General features: G+C 45.8%; 1 protein-coding gene across 5 annotated transcripts in view; it reads right to left on the minus strand.

Moving 5' to 3' along the window:
* LOC125287523 (poly(ADP-ribose) glycohydrolase-like) overlaps window positions 1-18,506 on the minus strand; it is a 56,828-nt gene that overhangs the window by 6,136 nt on the left and 32,186 nt on the right. For all 5 annotated transcript variants that reach the window (XM_048233406.1, XM_048233403.1, XM_048233402.1 and 2 more), the window contains 6 exons: window positions 17,298-17,377; window positions 17,114-17,174; window positions 16,835-16,910; window positions 13,169-13,316; window positions 2,206-2,284; window positions 1,689-1,797 (listed from right to left, as the gene is read on the minus strand). In XM_048233406.1, the coding sequence (XP_048089363.1) occupies window positions 1,689-1,797; window positions 2,206-2,284; window positions 13,169-13,316; window positions 16,835-16,910; window positions 17,114-17,174; window positions 17,298-17,377 (553 nt within the window). The remainder of the gene's footprint in view (window positions 1-1,688; window positions 1,798-2,205; window positions 2,285-13,168; window positions 13,317-16,834; window positions 16,911-17,113; window positions 17,175-17,297; window positions 17,378-18,506) is intronic.

Here is an 18,506-nt window from a genome sequence, read left to right on the forward strand (position 1 = left end):
ATTTTACCTCCCTCCTTCCCCTCTCTCTCTCTCTTTCTCTTTCACTCACTCACTCTCTCCTCCTTTCTTTCTTTCTCTCTTTCAAATGCCTTTCTGACAGCAGGCTTGACAAGCACTAACATCTTGATCTGCTGTGCTGTGAGATGCCTGGCAGAGAGAGAGAGAGAGAGAGAAAGGAAGAATGAGAGATGAAACACCATGGAAACGCCCGTAAGTGTTTAATTGACCACCGGGCTACTGGTGACCATCTCACCTTACCACACCGTGTGTGTGTGTGTGTGTGTGTGCTCGATAATAGAATAATAAAAAAAAAAGATTACACCTGCCTGCATCTTCCTACAGCTACACTGTGATTCTAAATGCATTACACTGAGCACACAATACATGTTCAAAAGCGGAATGTGAATTAGACTGTAAATGCAATTTGTAATGTTTTAAAGTGCTTACACTAGAGCACTAGAGCCCTACCATCTACCAACATATGTGATCATTTACCAAACAACAAACACCCCAAAATGATCTCAAATGTTTCACCTTCACTATACAGTATGCCTGAAAAGGGCCAATTTGGCCCCCACACCTACTGCAACAAATTAATTAACCAAATAAATATGAAATGCGTTTGGTACATTCTTCTCTTTCCTGTACAGATTTGTTTTTTTTCCCCTAGCCTGCACCAAAACTACTCCTTCCATTCAGTGTACACCCTGCCACCCTCTGTCATCACCCAAAGACGGTCTCGCTCAGCACACGTCTCTCTGGGTGCCTATTAAGAGGCTGCCGTTAGCTCGGTTAGCGAGACAATGCAAACACTCTCAAACGTAATGGGGGGTGAGCTAAACTCACTTCCTGGATTTATGCCTGTTTACAGTTCCTATTGTTTATTGGCTCTCATGCACTGTGCATAATGGCGCACTGCTGAAGCAATTAAATTGTCAGACGCCAAATCTGAAAGCAGATGCCATTTCAGCCCCCCCCCCATCCCATCTCCCTGATGGGGTGTGTGGTGACTACGGTGACTATCTTCTGTTGGAGATCAAAGCATTTGAATCAAAGAGCAGCTGTAGAGCCCCCTAAACACGCACACGTGCGCACGCACACACACACACACACACACACACACACATTTCCAACAGACATTAATAATACAGGAGTTAGTATTTAGGCTACAGATGACACTGCCAGTGGGAGTAAAGGAGACCCAAAGCACAGAGAGGGGGAGGGAGGAAATGAGGTCTTTCGAGGGCAACATACTGTTTCTGTTTCCTGTTCTCATTGCTAATTGGTTACATCATAAAGTGACTGCTTCAGTGTTGAGGTGAGAGAAATACAGTCGGCTGACTATAACTATATTCATTGGGGCTGTTTCCAGCAAACAGCGTTTATCTTTCCTTACATATACATCACTTAGGAACAAAATGTTATACTGTGCCAGTCTTGCTGGTCTAACTGTGATGGAGCAGGTCTTGCAGAGCCACACATATATAAGATTTCCTGGACATATTGAAATATCCCAATCAAATTATCAAAAGGTCACAGAAGTATTCAATCATTATTTGCTATATATGATATATGCAGACATTGTGTCCTCTTGTTTTAAACTGCCTGGGTCACATGAGCCTAGGTGGAAACACACACCTTCGGAGGACGTGCTGTTTCCCATTGGACCGGTACCTCTGCACACTCACCTTATTGAGTTCTCGGGTCATTCTCTCTGGATGGAATTGTTCCAGGAAGCTGCGGAACTTCAGAGCATCTATGGCGACAATCTCTGTGCATCTTCTCTGCCATCGGTCTCTATAGGAGCCAAATCAACAACAGGTGTACCTTACAATGTCATGAAAAGAACAAGACAGTAACAATACTTGAGCTGCAGACTCAGATTTAAAATCTGTCATGGAGACACAGTCAAGTGACATCTCAAGCCAAATTAGTACATGGAATTTCTACAACCAACACCTGGCAGCTTTATCACTCTAACCTGATCAAAGTGCGCCCATCTATCAATGACCTACTATATGCACTATGAAGTGCAGTTCCAACACCAGAACAGAACACTAGAACCTTTCAACTGCTTTAAGCTTGAATGTTTCATCCAACACAATGTGGGAAGAAAACAACATGAATGCTGTATGGGCAGCAGAAGTGGGAAAAGCAACAGTGTGAGACTAACTGCAGCTAAGAGTGTGTAAATGGCCAAATCACCTGGGTGTCTGGTCATCACAACCTTCATCCCATTTGTAGGTCTCGGCATAGCCTCTGTACCTACTGTACTGTTCGGTACCTGAGAGAGAGAGAGAGAGAGAGAGAGAGAGAGAGAGAGAGAGAGAGAGAGAGAGAGAGAGAGAGAAAGAGAAAAGAAAGAGAGAGAAACAATGAAAAGGAAAATTACATCACCTATTGGAAAGGAGTAACCAAAACACAATCTAAATTACGATGCTATTTAGGCCTAAAACGTGAAAACATAATTACCTGAGTACCGGTATACTAAAAGACCCGAAACTCAGGAAAACCATGACAATGTACAGACATTGGAACTGGTGCTTTCTGCCTTGTATCTGATGTGTATGCATGTGTGTGTGGGCTAGAGGGAGGGGATACATGTGATGTGCTGTGTTAATCCTGTGGATATATGTCTGTGTGTAATGGAATGAATGTGTCTACTCTATGTTTCCTATGTCCAAGCCTCCCTGAGTTTCAAACCTGGGCAAATGAGGCAAAATTACCTTTCATCCTCAGAGAGAATGAGGATGTGGCCATTCTGGCAGCAAAATTTGTAGCACCCTGCCATAACCTGATGGACAGCCAGTGTGGCCATAACCACCAACAACTTTGTTTGTTTTTATTATTAGAATTGTTGTTTTACTTGTATGTCTTAATTTCCCAATTCTGTTAAACATTTATGTATTTATTTGTACATGTAATTGATCTTTGGCAATAATGTTGCTAAAACATTCATTGCAATAAAGTTTTTATTGAATTTAACTGAATTGAGAGAGAGAGAGAGAGTTTACTAAAGCACTATCTAACCTTCTCACACAAACGCACATAACATTAAAACCTCAAACTAAAAATAATTTTCAGCACCAAACAAGAATTATTCAAGCCCATCTCTCACTTTAAAATGCACTTGTCCATCAGAGAGAGAGAGGGGAGAGAGAAGTGAGAGAGTGAGAATAAAAGAGAGACAACTTAGGAGGCAACAGTGAGAGGGGCATAGAGGGAAAGAGGGAGGAAGAGTGAGTGATAGAGAGAGGAAGTGAGAGACATGAAAGGAAGTGACACGTTAACATATTTCTAATTTCCAGGCACGTGCAGAGAAGGGGGGCTACAGTGGCTCTAGCACCTGCCCTTTTGCCCCTTTGATGTCCAAGTGCCCTTTTGACAAGACCCGTTTTTTACTTTTTAAAATTTGTAATACTTCCGCTAGTTCCAACGTGAATATTCGCTAAAATGTCTCATTAATAGTTTGTGAAATTAGAAATTTATAATAATAACAATTTTCTGTGTTAATTGAAATGCCTTGCGCCACCAACTCCGGACGTCATACATTCAATTGTGAACTCTCAGAAGGTGCACACAGGCACAGTGCTTCAGGAGACGTTTGGGAGCACGGTAAGGTCACTTGGCAGGTAGCCTGTCTGAACATGCAATAGTATTCAGCTTAGAGATAGAGAATAAAATGTTTAAAGTTGTTTTATGTTTAATGAAGTAGGCTATCAAACCCGTTTTAACCATGTCATGGTCCATCCATTTCAATAACCTTGCAGCTTCGAAAATCTAAGGCTGAACGTTCATAACATAATCTGTTTAGGTTACTATGTTATAGTAGCTTAGGTTAGTAGACCTAGTTCATAAAACAGAGTAGGCAAACCTTTTCTAAATCGTCATAAGCCGACGACATAGGCTACTGTAGTTGTTTAACTAACCCAACTCCACACGTCGTTCTCTGTTTACAGTAGGCTACATTACGCGTCGTTTCACTCAGTGGCCACACGCACAGCACGTGAATCTGCAAGACAGCAGCTTGCTAATGGTGGTAGTTCACTGTGATAAACATTAAAATTATAGCCTGACAAGCCAGACTAGGCAATAACATATTTGCTGCTGCTACGGTCAGGGTTAAATGCCGCACCCATGTAAGTTTTGAATAAAGTTAACACGTTTTCTGAAAATTTTGTTCCATGTGCCATTTTTTTAAATTTGAGCCCCTGCCCCTTCAAATGTCTCTGCACGCCCCTGCTAATTTCCCCTCTCTGCCCTTTCAGCATCCAGGTGGCAGCTTTCTGCAACAATCTGGAGCCACCTCCACATTCCGGTATGCCATTAATGACATGAAGCCCACACAGACAATCACACACACACCAGCAATCTGTGCACCTACACACACACACACACACACACACACACACACACACACACACACAGGCAATCTGACCCTCAGCTGGAGACAACAGCCTGATTGATGCTGAGATAACAGAGTGATGCAGGTCTGAGACAGGTGCAAATAGAGATGTGAGCAAAGAATTAAACACAGTAAGAACACACACACACACACCATGTACATATGTGCACACACACACAAACCTAAACACACAACACAAGACAGACCTGTATCTGAAATGTGCATGTATACACACACACACTTAAACACACAACAAGATGTACCAAACACCTGTATGTGAAATATGCCCCCAAACACCTGTGTGTGTGAAATATGCCCCCCACACACACACACACAGAGACTATGAACAGCCCCTGACAAATCTGACGAGTAGTTTTTAAACAGCCCCCTGCTCTTGTGCAATCAGTGCGTGCTGACCTGGAGCAGTGGGGGCACCTGTCTCCTGACGGGGGAAGGTCAACCTATTACCCCCCCGCCGGGATGAGAGGGACACCAGAACACCCGGCAGGGGCAACCCGGGGTGGGGCTTCACACACACACACACACACACCTACTGACGCGTGCACGCACACGCACACACACACAGCACACATGTAATCACACACTCACATGCTAATAACATTAAATCTCAAAAAACAAGTGGACACATGAAAATACACAGAGATCCACACCTCACACAATGCACACTCAGAAGCTGAATGCTACTGTTATAACCAGGCACACAAATACCCACAAGCATTGACACATAAGCACACACACATGCACGTGTAACTGTACGTGTAATATATACTGCGCACGCACGCACGCACACACACACACACACACACACAGAGCATCTCCCATTTATTAAATCTCATTAGTTATCACTGGGGTGCACTTCCTGTAGTCTGATTAAATCAGCTGATCAGTGTGAAGATCCCAGCCGCCTGACAACCTACCCTTCTAACCCTACACACATACTCTGCACACACACACACTAACTCAATAACCATCTGTATAGATGTACTCGGTAGCATGTGTCAGATTATTTCCACAAGCACATTTGAAAATATCTGCACCTGGTACCTCGCCAGAGAGAGGAGGCTTTGGCCTGTTTATACATAAGGGCATGCCTGGCACTGTCTTTTTTATGTGTGTGTGTGTGTGTGTGTGTGCATATTTCAGATACAGGTTTGGGGCATATTGTTGTGTGTGTGTTTTTACAGATTACAGAGGTGTTTGGTGCGTATGCGTGTGTGTGTGTGCATACATGCGTGCCTGCCTCTCTCTCTCTGAACAATATCGGCTAAGGCGTTGGGCTAGCATGCAGTAGCCTGAAAAGATGTGGGTTCAATTCCCAGCTTCCACCATTATGCCCTTGAGCAAACAACCCTAGTTGCTCTGGGGACAATGGCCCTTGTAATATAATTGACATAGGAAAGTTGCTTTGGATAAAAAAGTGCATGCTATATGAATAAATGTAAATGTAAAATGTGTGTGTCTACATTAAGACTCCAACTGTTACATTTCCAACACAGAGCCCTTCTTTAATGCACCTTACTCAAACAATCTCAAACAATCTCCTACGTCTCAAACAATCACACACTAAAATTCAAACACACTTTTGTCATCTACCTCCCACTAGGATGCAACACCCGAGCCCCTCCACTTCTCTGGAAGGTTCCCTCCACTCCGACACCACCACCTGGAGGCTCTTCTTCTACTTCCTTCCTCCATCTCCTGACGGTGATCAAAACCGCTCGATAACAACCCCAGGTGGGGGGGTGGGGGGTGGGGGCAATCATGGTTCATCCAATCGCACAAGATCGCCACGGTCACTAAAAGCTCAGACGAATCTAATCGTTTGGCTCCCGGCACTCAGAGCATTTAGATGAGTGTAGATCCCAGCTCTTAATCTAACTGTAGATATCTGATTTATATCTATATATATATATATATATAAAATTACACCAAACTTGACCACTCTCCATAATAATCTCCATAGGAAATAACCTTTGACCTTGATGTCGTCAGTATCTTGCTTTACCAGATCACTGACTATTACTGTGTGTGAGAATATACTGGCTAGCAACTTTGAAGAAAAACACACAAATAACATCTGGATGTCATAAATGAACCCACACCCACACCTGACGTTGTGGGAGTACATAACTAGGTTTTGCTAGTTGGTGGTCTACTTTAGGTAGAGTTGGAATTATATTTTGCTCTCTGGACAGTTTCACTTCAATCTCTTCTGCTGCTTTGGGTTGGCATACAGATGACGGCCCCTTCATTCTTTTGGTGGAGGCCATACAAGATGGAATAAAGAAGGAAGAGGAACATTACGAAGGACCAGACAAAACAAACAAAAGGGGAAAGACAAAAAGATAAAAAAGATGCACACAAACACAACCTTCTAGTTCATTTCAGAATCAGCGATGACATTTTGTGCATATGCCAACACATTCTTGGAGGTCAGCCGGTCAATGGAAATTCAGTTGGAATTCTATTCAATTATGGCGGCCCAAATTGTCGAGGAGAGTTCTTTGCGGTGTAACGGAGAAAGGAAGAAAGAGAAAGCTAGTGAGCTAGAGAGACAGGGAGAGGAAGAGGAAGAGAAAAAGAGAAAGAGAGAAAGTGATACAATAAATAGATACAGACAGAGATCCAGACGGAAACAGAGGGAGAGAGAGAACTTGGCTTCATGGAGGATTGGATGAGCAACTGAAGCAGATGTGTAATGTAAATGTGCTTGAATGAGTGAGTGAGTGAGTGAGTGAGACAGTGAACTACAGTTTGGCAGCGTTTCTCAAACTCAAACTATGAGCGTTTCCACAATCAGGAGGAACTAAATGCTTATTTATCAACAAACATAGAGACATAAAATTAAATGGTAGTGGTATGAGAGTTCAATGCATGTGTGTGCACGTCTGCGCCAGAGAAACTGAAACCACTCGATAACAATGTAGCAAAGCTCTGCTTCAACCTGTTGTAAGGCTACGAGATAACGACATGTACTGTAACAGAACAAAGTGGATTTTTGTAACTTCCATAAAAACAGAGCAGAGACTGGATAATAGATTTGAATATAACGTGGCCAAAAGCTATTGTAGTCTAATTATTCTTCCTGTTTAATAAATATCTCCAGATCAGTAATTACGCCTATCTGCTCCGCAATTTACCATACAACCAGTGTATACTTGCATGAAGGAAACATCCCAAAACAATGGTACCCATATAATTGCTGTTGTTTTGAGTATTCCTCATGCAAGCATCATGCGATGCACAACCTTGTGAGCAATGTTAGCACTTTAAACATTGACTGTATAACAATAATTGTGATAATGATAATCATAATCAACAGATTTCTGGGCCCATCCTTAGACTGGGGCGGGGGAGTGGGGATGTGGGTTCATGTTGGTAGGCCCTATGACTTCAAAGTCTGCCATGACTGGGCCTCAAGTCAAAGAAGTTTGAGAAAAGCTGAACTAGGGAATGATTGAGTGAGCAATGAGTAAGTGAGCGAGGGAGGGAGTGAGTGAGTGAGTGAGTGAGTAAACTAGTGATTGAGTGAATGAGAGAGCTAGTGAGAGAGCGAGTGAACTAGCGATTGAGTGGGTGAGTGAATGAAAGAGCGAGTGAACTAGTGCTTAATTCACAATGGCTAATTTGTGGAGGAAAAAGCCCAGCAGAGTGGAGCCCTAAAAAGGTCAGACCTGCATCTCATCCCCCGCTAGTGGACGTGTATGGAGAGAGAGAGAGAGAGAGGTGGAGAAGTGAGAGAGAGAGGAGATCGCTCCCAGGAGACTGTTCCCTCTGGCATAATGCTAATATCAGTGTCAAAGAGGAGATGAGGAGGCAGGAGAGACAAGAGGCCTGTCTGTGAGACGAATCCATCCACTGCTAATCATCCTCACATGGGGCGCTGAGAAGAGGGACAGATGGAGTAAACCCCAGAAGAACCAAACAACGCAAACAATGTAAATGTACATCTGTTGGTGCCATTATCAATCCGTATCCATTCTGCATGGAATTGTGGGAGAGAAGACAAAGCTCCGCCCACTTGACTCAGCCCCGTCCACTCTGCTAACCTCTCACAGACTTTTACGTCAGGGCTTCCTGAGGAAGCTGCCTTCGGTGATGGTCGCCAACTGTGACTCATCTCCCTTGAACCCACCGCCCCGCCCCACCCCACCCCACGCCGGCTCCCCACCCTCCTTCGTCCTATTTATACTCCTGACCGCCCTCGTGGCAGCCACAGACACAGCAATCAAGGCAAATTCAATTACGTAGCCTGGCACTTTTGCAAATTTCTGAGGGGGCGGGAGGGAAGGGGGGGGGTTGGACATCCATTAGTGCTCCCCCAACCCCCACCCCCCATATCATGATCCAATGGAGGTAGGGTGCAGCAGGGTTGGGTGGGGTGGTTGGGTGGGGTTGGGGGCTCTTGAGTGATTTAGCGTCGGGCCGAGCCACAGTGTGGGGAGCCGCTGCCAATGCCGAGCAGGATTAATAAGGATGATGGAATGGGCCAGTGCATTAGTGAAGCAGGTCCCGGCCAGGTCTTCCTGCCGTAATGAATTGTGGGCCGGCGGTAATAAAGTTAAGTGCTGTAAGTGGAAGAGGCGGTGCGGATAGTGGTGCTGCTGGCGTGTGTGTGTGTGTGTGTGTGGAGGAGGAATGGGCTGGGTTGGGCTGGTCAAGACGGGCGTCTGAAGGTGACTTCACCGGAGACAGCTGCATAGGGACAGACCCAACGGAAAGCTCCAGAATACTGATAAGGAGACATGAAGAAGAGACCTATGTTGGAAGAAGCTGAACGGAACATCGGCACTTTACCAGAACATGTATAAAGTGTGACATACAGCGACATGTAGATGGAAGCTATGCCAGGCTACAGCTGAGCAGGAAGTCTCTCATACATATTCCAGACGTGTCTTAAAGGAGGAGTTAGCTTGCGGCTAGCTGGTGGGGAGAGGATTTGACAAGAGATCTGGCACGGTGCGAGTCCATGGTGGCTTGGTGACACCTCATTTGCCTGGTCCATACTAATTAGAGTAGACTGCCTATGTTGGTTGTGGGATTCAACTAAATATCTGCATATTCCTGTCTAATAAAAACACACAAAATACAAGACGTTGAATGAAATGATGGATAGAACATTGAAATGTAAAATTGCAAATAAATACCCTGCATTTGTAAGTGATTTTTGTTGTGTATGCCTGGGAGCATTTGAGGATGCTGGTGTGATCAAGAGTGCTGGCTTGTCAGTGATTATGGTTTATGTGCACACTGCTTTTCATTTGTCACTTGTGTGTAAGAGAAAGGAGAGAGAGAGAGAGAGACAGAGCGACAGAGAGAGAGTGTATGTGTGTGTGTGTGTGTGTGTCTGTCTGTCTGTCTGTGTGTGTGTGTGTATAAAGCATGTAAGGCTTCCTGCTGTGGGCTGACTGATGAACATGAGGATTCTCAGCAGGGAGTATCATCAACAGTAAACAAAATCCAGAGACGACCAACTGCTACAAAGGCATGTCATGTCCATTACCTTTCCCACTTTCAGACATGAAAACACCAAATACCGTACACACAGACTCTTCCCCCATCTCAAAAAAACACACCTAACCATACACCTGTACCTAGGGCTGTGCATTGGCCAGAATCTGACAACACAATGTATATCACAATGTATATCACGATAAAATATGTTGAGATGCATGTTCTGATACTGTGTGTGACGTAATATTTTAACATTTTAATCTAATTTTAGAAAAGCTAAGATAGTATAAAGAAGAAACCACCATGTGCATAAAAATACTTAAGGTATCAAATTTAGTGCATAACAAATCTTAATGTGTTTATATGGAGGTTAAAGCTCACGTTGGACTTTGTAAAGCATCTTGAGACAAAACCATATGTTCTGACACCAAATAGAATTGAACACACTGTTCCTTCAGTGCCATTGCCAGACACATTAAAATACAAACACGCTGGCTTTGCCACAGTCCTGCACATTGCATCAATCAAAATACAAACAATCTTACAGGCAGCGATGAGGGTCAGGGAAATCTAAACCACTGAAGTTACAACAAATGCACATCATGTCAATACACTGGTCTTCACTAAGTCACACAGACCTCTCACAAAACCAACAGACATTGTGTCAACACATCAGTCCTCACAGAATCACACACATACGTATAACCACAACGCCTTTGCCTCATCATTGCACCAATCCTCACATTCTCCCTCGACACCACTCATGCCACCACACCACACCACACACACACAGGCAATATCACCAAGAGGGCCACCACACACACACAGGCAATATCACCAAGAGGGCCACCACACCACACAGGCAATATCACCAAGAGGGCCACCACACCACACAGGCAATAACACCAAAAGGGCCACCACACCACACAGGCAATAACACCAAAAGGGCCACCACACACACAGGCAATTTCACCAAGAGGGCCACCAGTCACAAAGGTCTACACAGGAAGAATAGGCTTGCTGTGTATGGCCGTATTGTTTGTGAAAAGCTTCATGGCTTGCCCGGCTTGGGAGACCGGAATCTCAGACCTTAACATCATTAAAAAATGTCTTTAGTCTAAGAGACGACACAGACAACGGAGGAGGCAGAGTCAGCAAAGGGAGAGCGGCTAAATAAAGTAACATCCTTTATAGGGTGTGTATGTGTGTGTGTGTGTGTGTGTGTGTGTGTGTGTAGAAGTTGCCCCAGGATAAGATGCTCACCCACACACTCACACAACCACACACACAAGACTACCTCCTTTTCTCTCTCTCTCTGTCTCTCTCTCTCTCTCTCTCTCTCACACACACACACAGAGACATAGACACACACACACACACACACAGACAGACACAGAGACACACACACACTCACTCACTCTCTCTCTCTAAGTGAGGTGCTTTTGTGTGCGGAGTGCCATCCTTTCACTTTACTTATGGGATGAAATCAAAAGTGACCTTCGAGCAGGGGAGAACACGTGTGTGAGTGCACGCCAGAAAGAGAGTGAGAGAGTAGGGCTGAAAGAAAGCCAGAAAGAAAGAAAGAACAAAAGAAAAAGAAAACAGAGTAAGGGAGAATCAGAGTGGATGAAGAAAGTGAGACATCTTTGAGCTCTCATCTCGACTTGTGACGTTAGTTCAGAACTGTCAACATTTCGAAAGAAATATAAGTTGAAGCATATTCTAGTTAGCCTGCTGAGACTGGACAGAAGATGAAAACTGGACAGATTTCCGGTTTAAAGAATAAGGTGGATAGTATTCCATGGTCTTGGAGAATCTGCATATTATTTGCAGAGCACACTATGAAAGTGCTCAGTGATCGCAGAGACAGGATGAAAAGGCTACAGATTAAACTTGTATAGGACTAACTGATGGTGGTGTTTTCTGTAAGTGTGTGTTGGTCTGGTGGTCCTGTGTAAGCGGCAAGCAATCCCCCCGCCCCCCCAACTAGCTGTCACTTTGACTGACATGTTTTCCCCAGTTTGTTTTCATGCCGGTGGACTGCATATTCTGATGCCATTACCCAGGTGGAAAGGGCACTAAGTCTGCCTTAATATGGTGAAGGCACTGTCTGGTTCTTAAACATGATAATTAGACACAATGTTTTAGCCAGGACTGCAAAAGCAAAGAAAACTGTCTGTCTGACAACACACATTTCAACAAAAAAAGTCCATCACAATGATCTGCTAAACCAATTCTGATTCCCAGTTCTGTGGCCTAGACATCGGTCTGTCTTGAGAGCAAGATCAGAGAGCAGTCAGATCTAAGTGGATTTTCAGTGTCAGCTGCATGTCCTGTTTATGTGGCTGTTTAAAAAACCTTCACCTCTACAAGAGCCCATTGAAGATAATCAGACGAGGTCTGACAAGCGGCTCAGAGAGCTGTGCGGCATCCTTGCCTCTTCTCCAGTCTGGTAGCCACAGAGCTGGACAAGACTGGGTGGTGACTGACCAGAACTAAAGAAATGAGGAGACTAGAGGAGGCTAGAGTCTGAATCAATGTGACAGAGAGAGAGAGAAAGAGAGAGAGAAAGACAAAGAGAAAAAGAGAGAGAAAGAGTTGAGGGGGGGCACAGTCAGACGGATAGAGTCAGAGAGAAAAAGAGAGAGAGAAAGGGACACGCAGAAGGAAGTGATTTCAAGGCCACCGTCCTTAAGACTCCTCCTGCGTTCAGATTTCAGGCTCTGATTGGTCTGGACAAAGGCATTAATTACTTCCCATTAGTCAAGAGGATTTTCATTGGATGCTGCATAGTGCACAAAGGTGGGCTTGAATGGCAGCACTCCTACCACCTGACTGGTCGGGACTCTGCATCATAGAGTGGTCATTGGCTGAGAGACTGCGGAGGTGTGCACATAGGGTAATGTGTACACTGTCCCGTTTCAGGCGGGAGGTGCCACGTGTGTCCCGTTCTGGTCATCACGCCACGGCCACACCACGCCAAACGCCAACGTTTCCACGTGAGTGCAATATAGAAAGGCGTGCATGAGCATGTGCAGAGGTGTGTGATTTTGTGTGTGTGTGTCACGGACTACGTAAGAAAGTAAAGTGTACAAAAGTGAGTTTTTGTGAGTGTGTCTGTGTGTGTGTGTGTGTGTATAAGTTAATGATGACTAATCAGTAATGTTGAGTTGGTGAGCATGGTAAAGGTAGTGGTAGTGGTGTGTGTGTGTGTGTGTGTGTGTGTGTGTGTGTGTGTGTGTACGTGAGAAAGAGATGTTGATGGTGATGATGATCACGATGACTAACCAGTGATGATGAGGCACTCGTTGGACTGCAGGGACTCTGTGAAGAGTCGAGAGACGATGAGCTCGGGGTTGATCAGGAAGCGGATCTCCTCCTGAACCAGGCCAGCGGCCGTCACTCCACCTCCCACAAACCTGTTAGCAAAGTCCACCTGAGGAGCAGAGCAGGGGACAGCAGAGAGAAAGGGAAGGAGGAGAGAAGAAAGGAAGGGAGGAGAGAAGAGGGGAAGAAGAGAGAGGAGCAGAGAGGGGAGAGGAGAGAAAGAGAAAGGAGAGATGAGCAGAGGAGAGGTGGAAAGAAGAGAAGAGGAGACATGAGGAGGAGAGGTTTAAAACTCACGAATTAAACCAAAAACTAGTATACATCGCACACTGGAGGGTTTATGGCGTGAACAACCCGTTTCGCAGTTTGCTTCTTCAGGCTCACGTTCCACGCTCACTTATTAAACCATTATCACACATTCTCACAGCGTTACATAAGCATGATCCTCAAACCAAACCCCTCCATCACAAAGCGTACATCACATCACCTCACATGGAGAGAGGAAGACAAGAGAGGAAGAGGAGGAAAGTGAATAGATGATGGAGAGGTTGAAGAGAGGGGAGGTGACATTAAAGGGGGGTTGCAGACAGAAAAAGGGAGGAATGAAAGGGGAGAATAATAAAAAGAAAGAAGAGAAATGGTAAGACAAGACATGACCAATCACAGCGTGCAGGAAGGGAACACCACTTCCTCATATCCACTGCTCTATGGGACTTTACACAGAGCCAAAGGCAGGCACAGAGAGGACTAGCTACTGGCAAAGGCTGAATCAACATCAAGCTTTTGGCTCACTGCCCAACCCCCCCCCATCACTCCTCTATCCCTAACCGCTACACACACACACATACTCCTCTCTTACCCTAGAGAGAGATAGACAGAGAGAGAAAGAGAGAGAGAAAGAGAGAGAAACGGACAGAGAGAGACCGAGAGAGAGAGAGAGGTGGCAGGAGATGGCACTGTGCCGAGAAAGTCAGTGGAGACTGACTGGAATATACTCTCATGGGCTAAACTGGGACAGCATCTCGCCTTTCGCCCTTCTCAAACACACACACACACACACGCATGCATGCATGGATGCACGCATGGATGCACACACACACACACACACACACAAACACAAACACACACACACACAGAGAAATACATCGTTCTTGCACACACAAACATCTCGACTCTCCCCTCTCAAACATCAAAGATGCCCCTCCTCCACACACGCACACACACACACCAGCACCCATCACTGACACCCCTCACACTCTACTCTCACCCATGAATTTAGGGGAGTGTGTGTATGTGTTTATCTATGTGTGTGTGTTTGTCTCTGTGTGTGTGTGTGTGTGTGTGAGTGAGTGAGTGTGAATGGAGGGGGGGCACCCCAGAATCACTGGAGTGTGGCCCACAGCTGTCAATCACTGTGAAACAGACAGCAGTGAACAAGGGAGGAGGTGAGAGGGGCGGGGGCACAACGCCTGACTGACACTGATAGACACAGTCAACACAAACACAAACAAAACAGAGTCCTCGAGCACACGTAAGCTCGCACACACACACCAACACATACTTACATACACACTCTTGTGATGACTTGCATATCAATGCATGCTTTGCTTTCACATGAATGAGCAAATGCAACACCAGCACGTTCATACACACACACACATCTGTTAATAACATGCATCTTTCCACACAGTCAAAAAAACACTGCTCTGGTGGATGCACATGCATACATGTAAGGACATACACACATGCATGCAAAGAGACACTCACTCACTCACTCACTCACTCACTCCAAAAGTCTCATGCACACACTTGTATGCACCCTGCTTTCGGGCTCTCTGGAGTGCACGCACACACACACACTCACACACACACACACACACACACACAGAGACGTGTAGTGTGGCGGGGCAGTCCCGTCTCGCCTCTGAGTATGAGCCTTCAGTGAACGTGACACACGCGTCACCCCTCCGGCACCCATGTCGGCTGTCGAGAGCCCCACAGCCACTGAGGAGCTGCCCGACAATCTCACACACACACACAGGAGCTGCCCGACCATCTCACATACAAACACACAGGAGCTGCCCGACAATCTCACTCACACACACACACACAGGAGCTGCCCGACCATCTCACATACACACACACAGGAGCTGCCTGACAATCTCACTCACACACACTCACACACATACAGGAGCTGCCCGACCATCTCACACACACACACACACACACAGGAGCTGCCCGACAATCTCACAAACACACACAGACACACACACACACACATACATACAAACACACACACACACAAACAGACATAGAGGAGCTGCCTGGCAATCTGCCACACACATACACACACACACACACACAAGCTAGCCAGCAATCTCACACACACACATACACACAGGAGCTGCCCTGACCAATCTGGCACACACACACACACACACACACGCACGACACACAATCTGTTGTACACGCGCGCACAGGCAGGCAGGCACACACACACACGCAAAGAGAGAGAGGAAGTGCCCAAAAGCCTGACACACTGTGGCAGCCGAGGGAGAGAGAAGCAGACATGACAAGAGTGAGCTGAGGAGAGGAGAGGAGAGGAGAAGAGAAGAGAAGAGAAGAGAAGAGAAGAGAAGAGAAGAGAAGAGAAGAGCGGAGAGGAGAGGGGAGGAGAGGAGAGGGGAGAGGAGGAGAGGAGAGGAGAAGAGCAGAGAGGGGAGGAGAGGAGAGGAGAGGAGAGGGGAGGAGAAGAGAGGGGAGAGGAGGAGAGGAGAGGAGAAGAGCAGAGAGGGGAGGAGAGGAGAGGAGAGGAGGAGAAGAGAGGGAGGAAAGGGGAGGAGGAGCAGAGGAGAGGAGAGGGAGAGGAGGAGGAGGAGAGGAGAAGCAGAGAGGGAGGAGAGGAGAGGAGAGGAGAGGGAGGAAGAGAGGAGAGGAGGAGAGGAGAGGAGAAGAGCAGAGAGGGGAGGAGAGGAGAGGGGAGGAGAGGAGAGGGGAGGAGAAGAGAGGAGGAGAAGAGAGGAGGAGAGGGAGGAGAGCAGAGGAGAGGAGAGGGGAGGAGAGGAGAGGAGAGAGGAGGAGAGCAGAGGAAAGGAGGAGAGGAGAGCAGAGGAGAGGGGAGGAGAGGAGAGGGGAGGAGAGCAGAGGAGAGGGGAGGAGAAAAGCAGAGAGGAGAGGAGAGCAGAGGGGAGGACAGAAAAGAAGAGGAGAGGAGAGGAGAGCAGCAGCAGCGCTGGGCTGAGAGGATCACATCTGATCAGAGAGACTGGAGCGCTGCTCTCCTTGGAGTGGGGAGAGAGAGACAAAATCAGCGGGAGAGAAAAATAATTAAAATAAGGAGAATTCCTGTGTCCTCACACAGAGGGAGTTTTTCTGCCTAGAAATTGAGTGTGTGAGAGATTTTGCATGATAAGCAAATTCCATTACTAAACTTCATGCAAATAAGTGTTACATGATTAATAAGTGTTGATCATTTCCAACTCATAATTTTAGAGTGTTGCTGAAACACGTGCCTTTTCCACACAGTGGAAGCCTTTGAACAGTTAAAAAAAAACAGATCAGACAACTGGGCAGTAAGTCCTTGCTGTTTACACTGGTTGTACTTCAGCTCCAGATTTGAATTTTCACCTGAAGCATCCCGTGACCCTGGTCTTCAATGGTGCCCTCACAGGTGATGTGAAGCCGGGTAAGTCTCTGCTGCGAGCTGAAACAGGCAAACAAAGCACATGAACACAAAACAAACACATATTACTCCGTAATACAACAAGTATTTTGGTACAGTGTTTAAGAAATAGCCCCAAATCTGAACATGAACTGAATGTTTTGAGCTCGAGCCATACGGCTTCAGGCTTATCTTACGTCTAAAACTGAGTGCTTTTGACAAGCTTGCTTAAAAGAAGTCCATACCTTTCCCAATCTGGAAATCTGTTGAGGCACTGCCTAGTGAACGTTACTAGTCCAGTGGGCACTATGGGAATGAGGAACAGAGATTTCATAAGTGAGAAATAAATATGCTCATTCCTTTTTCATTGCAAACTTGAATAAAACAAGTAAGTGAAACAGTAAGTGAAAAGTGCAATAATAGCCTTACTGTTTTCAGTGACTTGTTTGAAATACCAGAGGAGAGTTTTCAGCTTCTCCACTTTTCTGGGTGAGGAGCCTTCAAACAACCTGAGAGAGAGAGAGAGAGAGAGAGAGAGAGAGAGAAATATCATATTACCAGGGCATTGCTTAAGAAAATGTCAGAAATGTTCAAAGTTGTTGTTTACAATTAGCAGGGAGTAGCTATCAAATGCAGATGTACAGAGACTGGAGTTGACCCAGAAGTCTGATTAAAAGATTTCTTCTGAAGAGCTTTTGGGCTATTAGAGTGGTATATTCCAAAAACATAGGTACTGTATATATTTTCAAATGATTGTGACCCAGGACCCACCTTGCCAAATAACAAAAGCAAGTTGAGGATCATACAAAAAAAGTATTTCATACATGGTCAGAGACCAACTTCATGTTTTGTGCAAACTTAGGCCACATGCACTAATCCCCCCTCCCCCAACACATGCACACACACACACACCTCCCCCACCCCATGGTGGGAACACTAGGGAACAGCCCTGGGCACAGTGGCACAAAGGTCTGTGTGTGAGTCTCTGTCTGTGTGTGTGTGTGTGTGTGTGTGTGTGTGGAGGGGGGATACACTCATGTGCCACTTCACAGCACTCACACAAAAACACACAGAGAGGAAAAAGGAGAGTGTGTGAGAGGGGAAAATATGGACAGGAGGAGAGAAAAAACGAGATGAAGATGGAGAGGGAGAGAGAGAGACTAAGGGGGTGGGGGAGGAAGCAAAATAGAGTGAATAACAGAAAAAAGAGAGGGGGAGAGAGTGTATTCTGAGCATGCACCCTTAGGGGTACATTAACAAATCCAACAGTCCTCCTTTTCAGAGGAGCCTGCCAAAGGTAGAGAGATAAAAAGTCTTCTATTTTTTCATCACAAAGAGAAGGGAGGCAACATGTGTGTACATGTTTGTGTGTGTGCTTGTGTTTGTGTAGGAGAGAGAGATAGAGAGAGAGAGAAAGAAAGAGAGAGAGTGAGAGAGTGAGTGGATGCCAGTTTGAATTGGGGTGCTTTCTGTGTGGGGCAAAGGCAGAGTTTAGAACTGTGTGTGTGTGTGTGTGTGTGTGTGTGTGTGTGTGTGTGTGTGTGTGTGCGTGTGTGTGATTCCAGGGTGAGAAGACTTTGGATGGGACGGGTATGTGGTGATGGGGCAGAGGCAGCAGTAAAGTGTGTGTGTGTGTGT

The sequence above is a fragment of the Alosa alosa genome, chromosome 22, assembly GCF_017589495.1.
Source record: "Alosa alosa isolate M-15738 ecotype Scorff River chromosome 22, AALO_Geno_1.1, whole genome shotgun sequence".
Lineage (NCBI taxonomy): Eukaryota > Metazoa > Chordata > Actinopteri > Clupeiformes > Clupeidae > Alosa > Alosa alosa.